This window comes from Erpetoichthys calabaricus, chromosome 2 (genome assembly GCF_900747795.2).
Source record: "Erpetoichthys calabaricus chromosome 2, fErpCal1.3, whole genome shotgun sequence".
Taxonomy (NCBI): domain Eukaryota; kingdom Metazoa; phylum Chordata; class Cladistia; order Polypteriformes; family Polypteridae; genus Erpetoichthys; species Erpetoichthys calabaricus.
Window position 1 is genome coordinate 29,161,797 of NC_041395.2, and position 18,002 is coordinate 29,179,798.

The window sequence follows — 18,002 nt, forward strand, 5'->3', positions numbered from 1 at the left end:
ATCTATCTATCTATCTATCTATCTATCTATCTATCTATCTATCTATCAATTAATTGTATAGTGCATATCTATCTATCTATCTATCTATCTATCTATCTATCTATCTATCTATCTATCTATCTATCTATCTATCTATCTATCTATTAATTGTATAGTGCATTTCATATCTATCTATCTATCTATCTATCTATCTATCTATCTATCTATCTATCTATCTATCTATCTATCTATCTATCTATTAATTGTATAGTGCATTTCATATCTATCTATCTATTAATTAATTGTATAGTGCATTTCATATCTATCTATCTATCTATCTATCTATCTATCTATCTATCTATCTATCTATCTATCTATCTATCTATCTATCTATTAATTGTATAGTGCATTTCATATCTATCTATAATAACATAATTAGTGAATAATGCTGCTGCCTTACAATTCTAGACTCCTGTATCAAAATGCCTGTACTTGATATTGAAATTAGCAGATATGAAAAATTATTCTTATTATTCTTTTTAATAATAAAATAATAATAATAATCATATTATTATTATTATTATAATTATTATTGTTATTATTATAACAGATCATTTTATTTCAGCTCAGGGTCACAAGTGTCCAGTGTCACCAGGCACAAGGAATGACCCAACCATAGCCAGAGCATCATATCACACTAATAATAATAATAATAATAATCCCAAGTCAGCAGGAGTGGCAGCAGTATTTTCATATCCTGTATCATTCATAAGGCAAGAACAACTTTCATAACAGAGGCAGCAATGAGATTTCATGCTGATCCGTGCAAGATTGCTTTCTTTTCATTTTAATTCATCGCTGATCCAGCTGCATTAGCATTTAAATGAATGTTCTAAGCATTGCTTAAAATGAAGGAAACTGGAGTTATTCATTACACAGTGACTTGAGCACGGCTACTTTCCAATAATATGAAAAACTATCTTGCTGTTTCCGTCATTGTTTTAGAGACCACCAGACATTATTAGCTAAACACGCCAACTAGGGGAAGCATGTTGCCATGGATACGGGGGGGATTCATTTCGCGATAACTTTGAGGATGCCAAGGACTGATGTCTTCAGCTATCTTTGAGGAGCAGACTGCGTGATTAAAGAGAGGGACACCCTGCACACCAAGCCTGATGTCTAAAAACATTGAAAAATTAGGAACACCACTTCAAATCAACACCATTTCATTTTAATATTGCGTTTGCAAAGTTCAACACATTAGAACAACATTTAGAAGAAGAGGTGGTAACCAAGCAAAGAAATAAATACATACAACATGAATGTTATTGGACTAGATATCAATTATCAGTCACTATATACCTTTTCTATAAAGGCTTCACTAGTAAGGACCATCACTAAATGATCTGCAACACAAAGGTCCAAAAATACAAGCAAGGAAAGAATTCATGCAAAGGACTGCCTACCCTGGAAATGACGTGACGTCCAAACATTAATGCCAGCATAGTGCCTTTCACACCAAGCCATAACACAAAGCAAATAAAGGTTTATTAAAAAGACTAGAATAAACAAATGGATGAAAGTTCTACAGAAGTGAAACAAATACAGCCAATACTCTCGGCTGGTTTAAGGAGGGTCGGGCCCCTGGGCTACAGGAATTTTTGGGACCATACTAACATTAAATAATATGAGTGTTATACACGTCTTCCTCATTAACGATGAAATGTGTGGTCCAGTTTGTCTGAATTACTGCCTAAGAGGGGGCTTCATCATCCTATCGATGTTTATTTTAAAGTAACAGAAATGATTCACTTTGTTAGCAGCACTCTGCGGATGAGTCATTCTGAATGCTGATGACTTCAACAAGGGAACTTTGGGCACAGCAAGCTGGACTCTGCTGAGCTCAAATGTCAATGCCTTTAAAAGTGAACTGGTGGTGCATCTGAACAGGTCTCACCATCTTAATGCCACCTACAAGACTGTTATCAGATGGCAGCAGCACCTCGGTATCCAAGTCAGAAGGTCTTGTGTGTGTTTGGGAGGTTATTTATTTATTAAATGCTATATTTTTTTCTTGAGTTTCTGTAAAGTTTTAATTTCCCTTAGACAAATAAAGTCTATCTAATTGTAAGGAAAACCCAGGGAGATGATAAAGTGTTGAGGCCAGGGCTGTCTTAACGCATGGGCACATGGGGCAGTTGCCTGGGGGCCCCCCGAGCATAGGGGCCCCATGCTAATCTATGTATGTTGTGACTTGCTGAGTGGTTGTGTAGGTAGGGGCCCCAGCGCACTGCTTTTCCGGGGGGCCTATAATACTGTTAAGACAGCCCTGGTTGAGGCATCTTGAAGGTGAACTTCCATGTAATTGATGAGAAGAAAATTCCAAAAAGTTCAAAAGCATGAGTCAACTGGCCCAGGATGGAGGCAAAACCCTTCAAGATCGCCTACTATGTCTCTGTGAAACACTTACTTGCCCCTAATGTGAAACTGTTGTCCAAAATGACTTCCAGGTAGGGTTCTGATTCACTAAAGACCTCCTGTCTATGCCCACTGAGACCCTCAACCCATCCTGTCACTATTTTTTTTTTGTAAATGACACATTTTTCTTTTCTGTATTTGGTTTTGAACAGATCCCTTTGTTAAAGTTTATCTTCTACAAGACGGTAGAAAGATTAGCAAAAAGAAGACGGCTGTGAAGAAAGATGATTCCAACCCCATATTCAATGAAGCAATGATCTTCTCGGTGCCGGCCATTGTGCTACAGGTAAGCAGACTTGACGAAATTTGTTAGCTCAGTGCCAATAACTAAGAAAGAACTGATTAAGTCGGGAAACACAATGCTGCCCTCCAAGGTTTACCCTCATGTCAGTACTGTAGGCTGGCCCACAGTTCCATGGAAACACCATATAGATCTTTTTATCGTGTCGTTGAGGGTCTGACACTATGTAACTAACATGACCAAGTCTTTTCACTGTCCCTCCTAGGTTAAAGCACAAAGCTCCGGTTATCCTGTGTTTTGGTGTCATTTAAGTTACTCTATGTAATACCACAGAGATTCTGCCATTCTTCCTGTCCAAGTCCCTCTGGTCCACAAGCTGTTATCATCCACAGGATGGCCAATCACTGTTAAATGACACCATGCACCGGGAGAACAACAACAGTGATCCAATGTTTGAACCGTTCATGTCTGGTGAGCCTCATCTGATAGCACAGCCACAATGAGCCGATCTGGTCAGGGCCTTAGGTTTGTCAAAGGCCAAAGCAGAACTCCTTGGTTCAAAGACATCAAAGAAGGGGTCTGCTCTCGCCGGGTCCAGACATTTCTGTCTTGTGGAGTGGATTTGACACATTTCTTTGTGCAGGTTGACAGCCTCTGTTTCTGCACTGACATGGACATGTGCTGTTCACAGCTTTGGGTTCTGACTACGACTCACAGCAGTGGGGTCTTTGTTTGAAGCATCACTGTTAAGTCTGAAAGCTGTCATCAGATTCCCCTTCAGTGTCCTTTGGTTGTACAGTACACATGAAAGAAACCTACTACAAAAACTTGGAAGTGATGTTGAAATATCTACAGTACAGCAACTCCAACTGGAACACGTCTCCTAATCTAAATGTAGTAACACCTCTGGGCAGATCTTATGGATTTTGGCCTACAGTCAAGTCAAGTCAAGTTGGGGAGCATGCACGGGTACAGTGTGTTGCTGCACCCTCCACATGACGAAACAGCTCGGGATCCCAGTGTGCAACTCCCCAGGCAGACACGCGGTCCAGTCTCCACTCTCCGGAAATGACCTTCTATCTGCTGCAGCCAGGTGTTACGTGGGCGACCCCTTGGCCTGGTCCAGCCCAACAATGAGGATTTTATGAGCTGGATCACCCTCTGGGAAACGCACCACATGCCCGTAGAGCCATAACTGACTGACTGACTGAAGGTAATGTGCCTCATTCGGGACTCTGAGAAACCGCTCATTCAACACAAAGTCAAACCAGTGGTACCCAAGAATTCCCTGAAGAGTCACAGTACCAAAGGAGGTCACTGGATAGCATCCATGTCTCGCAACCATATAGCAAGACAGGGAGCACCAGGACTCTAAAGACTTGGACCTTCGTCCTTTTACATAGATATCGGGAGTGCCACACACCCCTTTCCAGTGACCTCATGACCCCCCATGCTCTCTCAATCCATCTACTGACAACAACAACATTTATTTCTATAGCACATTTTCATACAAATAGTGTAGCTCAAAGTGCTTTACATGATGAAGAAAGAGAAAAAAGACAACGTAAGAATTAAAATAAGACAACACTACTTAACATAGAATAAAAGTAAGGTCCAATGGCCAAGGAGGACAAAAAAAACAAAACAAAAACTCCAGACGGCTGGAGAGAAAAAAATAAAATCTGTAGGGGTTCCAGACCATGAGACCACCCAGCCCCCTCTGGGCATTCTACCTAACATAAATGAAACAGTCCTCTTTGTATTTAGGGTTCCCACTGGAAGGACTTGATGATGATGGTCATGCAGACTTCTGGCTTTTAATCCATCAATGTTGGAACATCGCAGTGCTTTGAGTAGATGGTGGTGGTGCAGATCGCCACCACAAAAAACCGGGAAAAGAAACAGAAGAGAGAGTAGGGGTTGGTACGGATTTTAGAGCCACCATGAATAGTTATTATAATGAATTGGATATACAGAGTATCAGGATTAAATTACAGTGAAGTTATGAGAAAGCCATGTTAAAGTAATGTGTTTTCAGCAGTGTTTTAAAGTGCTCCACTGTATTAGCCTGGCGAATTCCTACTGGCAGGCTATTCCAGATTTTAGGTGCATAACAGCAGAAGGCCGCCTCACCACTTCTTTTAAGTTTAGCTCTTGGAATTCTAAGCAGACACTCATTTGAAGATCTAAGGTTACGATTTGGAATATAAGGTGTCAGACATTCCAATATATAAGATGGAACGAGATTATTTAAGGCTTTATAAACCATAAGCAGTATTTTAAAGTCAATTAAAACATCATAAGAAGAGTCACCAGAGACATGAATATCACTGCCGAGGTAAGTAAACCTCACCGCAGACAGACACACTGCTGATGGATGTGCCTACGAGGTCATTAAAGACCTGGCTGTTGGTTTTTATCAGGACACTCGCAAGCCCAGACACTCAGACTCCTCGCTCAGTCCCTCGAGTGCCCCGATCAGATCCTCCATTGACTCCGTGAAAATCACAGCATCATCAGCAAAGTCAAGATCCATGAACCTTTCTTCACCAACAGATGCCCCACAGCCACTGGACCCCACGACCCTGCCCAATACCCAGTTTTGGCCTACTAATCACAAAAATCACCTTTAGATTTTCCTATCACACATTTTACTGCAATCCCATAATTTTGTGATTTTCTCTCCTATTTCAAGTATACACATACAGTACAACTGGAACATTAGTGGCGATCTAAAAGTCACGGCTCTGCTACTAGGAATGAGGCTCAGGGATATCAAGTCCTGCGAAAGGCACAGCCATGGTAAAGAGTCTCATTACATTAAAAAGAACTCGACTCTCCATAAGGGCATAAAAGTGTGGCACATAAGCCACTTGTCCATCCCACAAAACCATTTTTGCCTCCTCTTCATATAAAGCGGACTGATGAAAGACTGTATGAAAACGATGAAGAAGAAGGGTGAAGGATTTGAGAGAGATGCTCCATGAAGGACTGATGTCAAGATGAAGGAAGGCATTCTTATCGGTCCACAAATCAGACGTGTCATCGGTGACAAGCGCTTCACCGGTGTGGTGTTGCAAAACGAGTCACGATAGGAGGTGTTGATTGTCTTAGTTGTTTGATTTATGTAATGAGACACGTCAGATGCAGAATACAAATGACAATCAGATCATTAAATACTCTAAGGTCAATAAAAATGCCTATCATGTTTCTCCAAATTCCTACATGACACAATCAATTGGAAATTATATTTGTGTTCAGCCTGAAGAAGCCAATCATAAACACCACACAGTTTTCAAGAAAGAAACGTTTTGAAAAAAAATAAAACAACTTGCTGTCCAATGTTACTATTCTCAAAGAAACTCATGGGAGGTTTTTACGTTGTGTCCACAATCTTGGACAACCAGAACGTATATGATTTAGAGCTTTCTCTTACCTTTCTTAAGTTTTAATGAGAATAAAACAGAGGTTCTTCTGTTTCGTCCAAGTATGACATTCGATGTTCTGTCATCTTGGCCCACTGGAACCTTTTGTGAAGACGTCTGTTAAGAACTTGGGGGTATTCATGGACGAGGATTTTAAAATGAATAGCCAAATTAATTTGGTTATTAAGTCTTGCGTGAAAGAAAAAAAAAAAAAAACTGCCTACAAGTAACTAAGGGTTAAAAAACTGACAAAGCTGTTTTTCTATAATGGCTGATTATTCATACAGGCGTCTGCCATAAGACAGGGTGCAGTAAGCTGACCGAGGACAACTTCTTTATTTAGAACGCGTCCATTAGACACAGGAAAGATGACTTCTCCTTCTTTAGGGCCCCATCTGCAATGTACACAAAACAGAAACAGTTAGCCGATTTACGCAATGTATGATGAAATGCTTAGATAAATGATATTATGCTTATTGATAAGTAAGGAGAAGGGGGTGAGAGGAAAGATATTAAAAGCCGATTGAAAAAGGGGAACTTTGCTCTTCTGCCTTGCAACGCATGAATCCTCTGTAGTCACTGGTGCCTGAATAAAGGCTGATTGATTGGATTATTCCTGTCTTCCTCAGGAGTTACTTCCACGCTTGTTTCTTTCAGCTGAGGTAAAGGTAAAGGCGTTTTTGTCTTTTGAGAATTTGGAGAAAGTCATACATGCTTTTATTTTATCACGCCTTTACTATTGTAATACCTTTATTTTGGTGTTAGTCAGGCTTTTCTCTCCGTCATCCAATTGGTTCAGAATGCCGCTGCCCGTCTTTTAACTGGGCCTAAAACCCATGGTCACATTACCCCAATACTCAATGCATTACATTGGCTTCCTATCAAGTAAAAAATTCATTTGAACTCTTTTAGGGCGATGTCAACTTTTGTCGACACAAGGGGCCGAGGATGGATATCAGGTAGACCCTCTTTGCTCGGAGGACTGTTTAGACTCGTTGACTTGATGTTGAAACCCTGCATGTGTGTGAGTAGCGTAGAGTAAGCGACGTCTAGAATGGCATCGACATGCACAAAGCAAAAATTATCTGTGTGTATTATTTATCGATTTCTTTCTCTATTTGTTGCGTATTACTGCTGAATTGGACTCTGACTTAGCAAACTCCGATTTGGATACAAGTGATCTGGAGATCAAAAACAAAAGATTGGTGCCTACATCAGCTGAGCGATCCCCAGCTGATTTTAGTGCAGCTGATGCGCAAAAAAGTTCACACTGGGAGGACAACACAGACATCGATCTGTGGGAGACAACTGGAGTTCACCAAATGACGTGGCCTGCTGGTGGGCACTATGGGTTGGCAGCCATTTCGACTACGTCAAGCCTTTCAGCTAATGAGTGATGGGACAAACACGTATGTAATAAATATGTGAATATGCCTACTGTAGGGGCTCCTGGAACATAAAACAGAGTGACATTTGTCATAAATAAGTATTTCATGTTGATTTATGCGTGAAACCATTGCTTTGTAAGCTTTTTAGAAAAATATTCAGCTCTGGAACAAAAGGAAGAAAAAGTAATTAGCCCTGAAAGAGCTAAGACTCTTACAATTACCTTTAAATTTTTATCTGACCTGATTAGCCCCCTACACTGGTGGGGATGAGACGGCCTACAGAAGGGAGGTGGACAGTCTTGTGTTATGGTGTGAGAACAACAACCTCACCCTCAACACATTAGACAAGACGAAGGAGATGATAGTGGACATGAGGAAGGAGAGAAGACCTCACTGGCCACTGTTCATTGAGGGCTTGAAGTGGAGAGGGTGAGCAGCATTAAATACCTGGGTGTCCACATCAGTGATGACCTCACTTGGACACTTAACACCACACAACTGGTCAAGAGGGCTCAACAGCGGCTGTACTTTTTGAGGAGGCTGAGGAAGTTTGGTATGTCAACTAAGATCCTCTGCAACTTTTACAACTGCATTGTTGAGAGCATCTTGACCAGCTGCATCACCATGTGGTACGACAACACTACTGCTATGGACCGCAAACACCTGCAGAGAGTGGTAAAGACTACTGAGAAGATCACCAGGACCCCACTGCCCTTTCTGCAGACCATCTACAACTGTAGAGTCCGCAGGAGAACTGCCTCGATCCTCAGAGACCCCACCCACCCCCAACACGAACCGTTCACACTTCTACCCTCAGGCAGGAGGTATAGAAGTATGAGATGCAGGACTTCCAGGCTAAAGAACTCTTTCTTCCCCAATGCCATTAGACTCCTAAATAACTGACTGGAGTTTATAACCGTGGTCCACCTCATTCTATCTAACACACAACTGTAACTGTATTTGACTTGTCCAGCACACACCTACCTGCACATTACACTTTATACTTCTATTCTATTTTTATACTTTATCCTGCTTCTGTTACTTATTATCTATCTGCTACTTATTATCTATGTTTATTTTTATACGTTAGTTTTGTCATTTGGTGTGGACAGCAAATAAAGAATTTAATTTTACAGGGAAACGTGTTTCCTTACTGTGCACATGACAATTGCTAGCTCTCTGAGATCTGACAGACTAAAACTGAGCAATGACCGGGCGTTTTCTCTCCTGGCTCCAAAATTATGGAACAAGTTACCTTTAAATATTAGGATGGTTCCATCGTTATTGATTTTTAAATCTTGCCACCAAGCTCATTTGTACGGTTTGGCTCTTAATTTAACTTGAGAATTGATTGTCCTCCCTTGTACTGTTTTAATTATTGTATTTGTTACTGTCATTATTTTTATATTTGTTGGACATTGTCCTCATATGGCGCTTTGGCTTTAACACTGTTGTTTTAGAGTGCTTTATAAATAAGCGATTGATCGATTTATCTTTTCTTCCAGTGATATCATGTGCCACACCCTTCTGGTTGAAGTGACCTAGCGAAAGCATGGCAACCCAACCTGGACTGGAACGCTGCACTTTCTAATTTTCACTTTCCCTTTTCCCACAGGACCTTTCTCTTAGGGTCACGGTGGCAGAGTGCTGTGAAGACGGCCGAGCTGAGAATATCGGCCACGTCATTATTGGACCAGAAGCAAGCGGAATGGGCATCACCCACTGGAATCAGATGTTAGCCACCTTACGCAAGCCAGTGTCCATGTGGCACCCACTGAGGAGAATTTAAATTCTGTGTTTCTGGCTCTTTTTTTTAATTTTTAATTTCTTGCATGGTGCCTAAATTCTTACACTTAATTTATTTTCTGGGAGGGGAGACAAATATTACAGCAGGGTGACCAGATCTCCCAATTTCAAGCTCGGTGTTTATCCAATGAATCTAACGAACTGCAGCTTACACTTGTAAATATTCTGGGTGGTCTACTCCCCCCCATCCAAATACCCAAGTAGCCTGAACAGGAGTCAAACTTTGGTGAACAATACTCGGCCTTTATAAAGTTTTATAAAGTTTTCCACAATATGGAAATGCATTAGAAAATAATCAATTCTTATTCATTTATTTCAGTTTTGATTTTCCAGTTTAATAAATTCCACCGTCAGTCTCTTATCGAACGTGTGAACTGACACACTTGATTGCATTTCTTTAAAGCAAAGTTGGTTAAAGTACAGTCACCTGCCAATGGGGTACCAAAGCCGTTGTCGCCAAGTTGTACCAACTTCATCTAAAGGATTTAACACCAAATCACAGAGACAGGATGGCAGCAAAAGTGCATGACATTTCTTGAACATGTGGGATTTACCTGTCAGTCATTTTCTAGGGAACTGATCTCACGAGTGGAACCCGATAATCACCCCCATAAACAGCAGTCGCACCCACGCTCTGACCAACCACCCATGCCTAGCGAGTCCCTCTTAAGTATTTCTTGTTTTAAATCTGGTCACCCTATACGTTGCAGATACATGTATATACACAAAGATACAGAAAAATAATTAGAGGCTATTTTTACTAAACACGTTCTACTCTTTTGTTATTTTTTGGAAAACTAATATTTGATGTTACAGTGTAACAAATCTGAAAACAAATAATGAAAACGTCATTAAAAAAAGCTTGGCTAGCTGTCGATAGTTCAAATGAGTGTAGTAGGCAGGATCAAACACCCTGTCCAACTGGCAGCTGCATGTTTGTTACCTTTTGTACTCAGCAAAACAGACCTGACTCACGTAAACCTGGAGTGCATCACACAGCTGTAGCCAATTCATTTTGTAATCACGGTAAAAATCCTAACTTAGTCATATAAGACTTCAGTTTTCAAGTCCTCATTGTTAACCAAGAAGCAAATCAATCGTTTAAATTTGTTGTTTACAATTTTTAGCTTGACATTGAGGGGACGAAGGGAATATATAAGTTCATAGGACTGGGAGTGAACCGTAATTTAATGCCTCGTTTGTTTTATGAACCACACTGAGTTTTTGTGGCGCTAGGAAGGCTAAAGCCTTAGTTGGGCAGGAACAGCTTTACACCAGGAGTCATTCTTACCGGAAGACCTTGGTAATTTTCGCTCATTAACATTTTACAGGACTGCACATTCACATCTCTCTAAAGACCAGGAAGTGTTTTACCTTGTGTTAAGAAAGTCTTTAAGACTTAGCCCCGTGGTAAACAGGTCCCATACGAATTGACATATCAGTTAAACCATCATTTGAGCAATTCTGATGGCAATAAAGTAACAGAGGTCCTCCGGTAATAGTTACTTTACCCTGGAAAGAAAGATCAGCTGGTATACACTTTGTTCTGTGTGCGGAAGAACGAGGAGATAGGGAATCCCCTTGGAGGTCTAAAGGTATCTGGCATTTGGTACGCTACATTAATAAATTGTCTTTGAACTTTGGAGGTCGGAGCGCAGGCTCAGCCATTATATAGCACCCTGGAACAATTTTCAGATTTAGGGCCCAACGGAGTAGGTAGGTGCACTGATATGTTATTACAAAATGTGGTGGGGTAGCGAGGGTGGGGATCCCATTTGGAGCTGTGAACAGACATGTTGTTGGTATAAATAAGGGCTGCTAATGTGGTGAAAACTGACAGTACACATACAGTACATTAAGTTCTAGTACTCATAAAGCCAGAACGGGGAAATGTCAGTACGGAGAGATCGGCCACCTTCAAGCACAGCTGCAAAACTAAATTGTCCAAATTGGGCTTAAGACAAGTTTCAGACATGTGCGGCTAGCGGCAGCCACAAAATAGCAAAGTTCAGTCAGATTCTGACTGGTGGTTACATGTCATGTGTAAAAGACCAGGCCCCAGGCACAGACAGACAGACACCGTATGTCTTAAACACACACGTTTTATTTTCTTCACCCGTGGGCGCACGTCTTCCCCGTGACCCACAGGCAATACACAGTCCCAAACAAGCACAATTCTCACCACAGCAACAATCCTTCTGGCAGCACCACTCCTCCTCAGGCTTAGTCCTCCTCCTCCCGACTCTGGCTCTCTCGAGTGGTGGTGGCTGGCCTTTTTTATACCCCACCCGGAAGTATTCCAGGTGCTTGATCACCTGGGCCTAATTGTATTTCCGGGTGGGGCTGAGGAATTGACCAGCCGGGCTGCAAAGTCCATGCAGCTCCCCCTGGCGGCCATCCGAGCCCCCAACCAGGCTGTGGAGGACTCCATCTCCCATGGAGCCATGCGCCCGGTTGGGGAATCATCGTCTGCCAGGGAGGCTGCCACCAAGCGTCCCGGGGGAGGTATTGAGCTGTCCATGGTAGCTCCCCCGGAACAAATGCAGTAGGGACGTCCCTGCCGGGCATGGGACCCGGCTGTCCTTCACACATGTTATCTCAACATGTCCACAGCCAAAGTCGAAACAGGACAATTTGAAGGAGATGGGATCAGTTATTTTGTCTTTTATATATATATATATATATATATATACTAGCTATCTCCCGCAGCATCGCCAGCGTATTAGTGAAACAGGACAGTGACGAGGGCCTGGCCCAGCTCTCTACTCCTGACGTCACTCCTGACTCCTCCTCTCAGCCCGCAGTCTCAGTCTCTGATTAGCGTAACTACATGGCTCCTGCAAGCAAACTATGATTCTTAGCACAATGAGAGAAGTCACAAAATCAACTGGAATGTTCAAGCAAATTATATATAAAAAAAGATCTAAATCTGTTAAGTAGTTCTCTCGTTCGCTAACTAAGCGGAGTTAAGGTTACACCCCAAGGGCAGACGTGTGAGTGAGGAGGGCACCGCAGCCCGACGAGTCTCTCTCAGATTTGCGCTAATAAATCGGTACCGCAAGCAAACTATGATACTTAGCACAACGAGAAAGTCGCAAAATCAATGTAATGTTCAAGCAAATTATAGAAAAAAACTTGATCTAAATCCATGAAGTAGTTCTCTCGTGAAAAGCAGACAGACAGACAGACAAACGGGTCTAAAAAACTATACAAATTTCACGCTTGGACCATGAAAATTTTAAAACTGTTTCTTAGCAAGCACCAATGGGCCACCAGTCAAATCTACATTCCAAATTGGTTTGGGAGATTTTGTGATGAGTGAGTCAGTGGTATTTCACTTTATATATATAGATTTGTTTTTAATTTTGATCACTTTGGAGATATCTGTTTTCACATTGACATCAAAGAGTCACTTTCTGTTGATCACTGTCAAAAAAGGCTAATTAAATGCATTGTGATTCAATGTTGTCTGTATAATAATAAAATGTGAAAATGTCCAAGGGGGTAAACACTTTTATAGGTTCTTTAATGCTTAAAAAAGTTCCTTTTTTAAATTAAAGATACTTATATGTTCATATTATAAAAACTCATTTTGCAATGCCATATTGAAAAATAGATTAGCTTTATTAGGCCAGGGAAGCCTGTACTGTACAATGAAAGGTTACAGACTATGACAAAATAAGAAAAAGCTGTGGCAAAACTTTTAATAATAAATTTATTCTTTAATTTTTGTTTTTGATGAGGTTGCGGTATTAGGCCACAAAATATTAAGTAGTATTTATGCAGATTCCAGCAGAACAACTCCACTTTATTTGGAAAAGTCAAAACCTAATCATGAAATTTATGTGCATTCTTCTCTTTCTTAATCTCCTATTTAATTATGTCAAGGAGGTAAAGTTGTCCTAAAAATATCTAAAAATATCAGAACATCTGACACAAGGCAGGAACCAAACCTGGATGGATGTGCAGGTTCATCACAAGGTGCACTTCCTCATATCAGGACTATTTTGTGACAGAAGTCAAACTGATTTGTAGATCTTTGGAATGTGGGATGTAAAATGGAGTACCCAGGAATACATGTAGGGATAACGTGGAGAATCCACACAGACTGCCACTGCGCAGAGATTTGAAACCATACTTAATACACATGCTTAAGATAGATAGATAGATAGATAGATAGATAGATAGATAGATAGATAGATAGATAGATAGATAGTGTGGAGGATTGCCGGCTTTCCAGTCCGGCCCTCACCCCCAGGCCGCTAGGAGGAGCCCTCCGGACAGCATATTCGTGCCCCGAGGTCCAGCAGGGCCTCATGGACTTTGTAGTGTTGTGACACAGCCCTGCTGGATACCTTGGGGGCCGCCAGGAGTCGCTGTAGGGGGGCTAGTGGGCTCTTGCATGCCCTATAACCCGGGAGTGCGTCACAGTCACGTGACTGGAGGAAGCGACGTGCTCCTGGGATGAAGAAGTGGACTGTTTGCCCTGACCCGGAAGGAAATGGACTTGTGGGTTGTGCTTGGAACCACTTCCGGGTCAGGAGCTATAAAAGGACTATGGGTAAGCCCAGACATTTGAGCTGAGCTGGGAGGTAGGGTGGCGACGTGTCTGGGTGAGGAGGATTGGTTTTTTGAGAGTTATTGTAGTATATGAGTAGTGTGGTGGAAAGGGTGCTTGGTGCACTGTGTTATAATAAAACGAAGATTTATTATACATTCACCTGGTCTCAAGAGTGGTACCTGAGGGTTCAAGAGGTGGACAAACGCTATATCTGCTACAATAGATAGATCGATCTTCAACATATAGTAACTCCTGTTTAGGTCTCCCACTCAAACCATTCTTAAGTCCACTTAAAATATGTAATTAATGCCTAACATGAGTAAATGCATTGAAAACTTGAACTTTGAACTTTATTACAATATACTCTTTGAGAAGGTAAAAATGAAAATGTCTATTCAGTCCTTCATTGTTTCTATTATGCTGAGAAAGTTGGTGACCCAATGGCAAGTGACTTTTAAGTAAAAAGAAAACTCATTTTGCTTAATTTTTCATTTTATTACTTTGATTTGATTAAATTGGATTTCTATGCTGGTGAATGCTGAAGGGACTGGTAGTCATTGATATTCTGAATAAAAAGGTGCCAAGAATTCATTGTGTTTACTCCAATGGCGTACAAAAGTATAAAATACAAAAGAACAAACTCTAAAAATGAGAAATGAACACATTAGGAGACGGTGACGCCGTGCTTATAAGTACTGCCTCACAGCTTCAGAGTTCTTGTGTTTAACACCAAGCCTGGTTTGCACGCCGTGTCGGTTCTCTCTGTGTCGCTGATATTCTCCCACATCCCAAATTGTATAAAAGTGTGTGTTCAGTTGTCTGAGAAAAGTAATCAGAGTCCTTCACTTTCTGCACACTTTATTGTGTTGCAGATGTCAATTTAAATGGATACCTTTGCCATTTTTGACATTCAACCTGCACTCAATAACCTTTCATGAAAAAAGTGCAAACGTTTTAAGAAACATTTACAAATTTATTAAAAATTAGATCATTTGAATGACCAATGGGTTCTTGATTACCTGCCTGGCAAAACCCTTATTGATTGGCTACTCAATGTTGGCTGGACTGTCAACTCTAGGAAGAGTCGTGCTGGCTCCAAGCTTCTTCCATTTCACAATTACTGAGCCCATTGTGTTCCTGGGAACACTCAAAACTTTACAAAGAGTTTTATCTCCTTGCCCTGATCTGCGTATCACCACAATTAGATGGCAGAGGTCTACAGAGAGCTCTTTGGTCTTCATGGCTTGGTTTTTGTCCTAACATGCAGCGTGAATTGTAGGACCTCACATACACAGGTATACGTGTGCCTTTCTAAGTGATGTCCAATCAGTTAAATTTACCACAGGTGGAGTGTAGTGGAGTTCACAACGCATCTCAAAGAGAATTAAAGCAATACATTTGAACACAATCTGAAGTGCCACAGCAAAGGATCTGAACACTTCTATGAAGGAGAAATATCAGAGCTTGATTTTTCATAAATTTGCAAACCGTTCTGAAAACAAGTTTTTACTTTGATGTTACGGTTTACTGAGTGTAGATTGATGGGTGAAAGTTGCAAATTCATCCATTAAAAATTAAATCTACAGAACAGTAAAATGTGCACAAAGTTCTGAGGTCTGAATACTTTATGAATCTGCTGTCTGTCTGTCTGTCTCTGTGTGTGTGTGTCCCCTCCAGGTTTAGTTTAAGTCTTAGTGTCAACGTAAGTCGGACCTCCTTGAAACGCCACACAACCCTCGGCGGCTTTGAAAAAACAAACAACGTGTGATGTGACTGAGCCGTGCACTTTCATTTTTTTGTGATTTCTGTCATGAGCGGCTCTTACGTTTAATAGCAGCCCACATACAGCCGTATGCACTTGGTTTAGAAATTCATTTTGGGATGATTACAAAAATATATTCATTGTATTCTGTGTAAACCTATGCAGACTATAAAATCATATATACAATATACTGTTAATAATGAAAATGGAAAATGAGTGACTTGCACTTGTTCATTATTTATTATTTTGTGCGTGTGAGGGTCCCTGAAGACTGTTTCTTGTTACTCAAATGGAATAAAAATAAAATTACTCTTAAAGAAATTACACTTTTAACTTTGTAACTATATATTATTAATGAATATATTCACCTGGGGATCTTGGATGTCCTCATTTAGTTGCTTTCTTCTAATGTTGAGGCAAAAACTAAAAAATTGAATGGATGGATTAATATTTTTTCTTTGAACGCCTTGAAGTTACGGCCAAAAATGTAGTAATATTTATGTAAAAGAGTGAGCATGAGCATAACTGGAAAAATGATGTCTCCAAGGCCGGATCCCATTTCACAACTCAGCATACAGTATTTATGTGGTACTCAAAACAGAATGGCAGAAAGCTGCAGAAGAAAAGGACGTGCCTTCTTTATAAGGAATAACAAAAGAATTAGCAAAAGGTGGGCAAGGGTTGTGGCGTGGAACAGCAGAACAACTGACACTGGACAACCAAGAGTCTGCTTTCTGAACACTTTAGAGCGTATCTTAGGGACTTTGGCCTGCTGATCACAACAGTCACCTGTAGAATTTTCACATCACGTATTGTTTTGTGATTTTTTTTCTCATATTACGAGTATACATCTACAATACAACAACCACAACTGGAACATCCGTGATGGTCTAAATGTCATGGATCGGCTACTAGCAATGCAGCTCAGGTGCACCATGTACTGCGAATGGGACAGCCATGTTGAAGAGTCTCAGTACATTAAAAAGAGCTGGGCACTCCATAAGAGCAGAAGAGTGTGGCACATAAACCGGTGATCGACTCGACCAAGAGATTTTTGCCTCCTCTTCATATGAAATTTGGACCGATGAAAATTTGGTGTAAGCAGTAAACAAGAAAGGTGAAGATTTTCAATATTTCAGACCGATGTTTCCATGAATAACTGACACCAAGATTTGTTGGTCCACAAATCAGATACATCATCAATGACAAGGGGTTCAAAGATCTGCCTGTGGACTTGGAGAAAATTTTACAGAAGGCATTCAAGGATGTTGGTCTCAGCAAATACAGAGTCCCAAACAAACCTTGATTGACAACATGCTTCCTTCAGGTATACAAAACCATGAAGAACAACATGGCGCTAAAGATTCCTTGGACGAATCTTGGAGTAGTCAGTGATGAACGTAGTGAAAAGTTTCACCAGGGCAATTAGGGAAAAGGCGTATCAGAGCAAGTGGAATCCATTGGTGTGAGCTAACGATTGTTGGACATTGAGACAAGAAGTTCTGATGCAGAGTACAAACAAAACTCGGTGAGACATTTTTAGCTCAATTGAACCAATGCAATGTGTCAGCACTATTAAGTGATTAATCACACTATATTCAATAAAAGTCAAAGTCATTGTAAGAGCCATTTTCCTAGTTATATAAGATTCATAAATATTTTACTAGATGACAAAGCATAATCTATGGGAGGTTCCTATAACCCCCATAAGTAGAATTGTATTGGTATATTCTTGCCATTTCTAACTGCTCTGACTAAACATTATTCTCAGTTAGTGACCAGCCTTGCCATGTGTAAGGTGTAGAGGGCACAAGGTTTTAAACTTTAGTGTAGCCGCCGAAGTATAAGGCGAAATCAACCACGGGTAAAACACGTGTCGAAAGAAATCTCTCAGTCCAAAAGTTCATTTTAAAAATATTTAGTGAAAACTCAAAGCAAATAATCCACACAAGAATTAAGAAAAAAATAGCTACACATGTAGAATAAAAGGCAAAAAAAGGAAAAATATATCTTCTCTAAACCTGGCTTTTCTTGAGAAACTTTAGTTATTTCTGTACTTAAAAGTTCTTTACTTCTTCTTCCATATGTAAAGATTCTTAACTTCTTATATACTTAAAGATTCTTAGCTTCTTCTGTACACTTTAAACGTACGGCACACTATTTAAATAAGCGCTGTTTTCTTAGAGTTACTTCACACACTCGAAAGGTCCATAGGCCCGTAAGTACATAGACACGGGCACGGTTTAAAACCTTGTGCCCTCTACGCCTTACACATGTAATCGATCTCGCCTGAAGAAGAGGCCGGAGTTGCCTCGAAAGCTTTGCATATTGTAATCTTTTTAGTTAGCCAATAAAAGGT

At 40.6% G+C, this 18,002-nt stretch overlaps 1 protein-coding gene across 1 annotated transcript in view; it reads left to right on the forward strand.

Annotated features, from left to right (window-relative positions):
• syt12 (synaptotagmin XII) overlaps window positions 1-15,962 on the forward strand; it is a 375,899-nt gene extending 359,937 nt beyond the window's left edge. The window contains exons 7-8 of the mRNA XM_028793531.2: window positions 2,613-2,746; window positions 9,130-15,962. Of these exons, the coding sequence (XP_028649364.1) occupies window positions 2,613-2,746; window positions 9,130-9,303 (308 nt within the window). The 3' untranslated portion in view covers window positions 9,304-15,962. The remainder of the gene's footprint in view (window positions 1-2,612; window positions 2,747-9,129) is intronic.
• The last annotated feature ends 2,040 nt before the right edge of the window (window positions 15,963-18,002 follow it).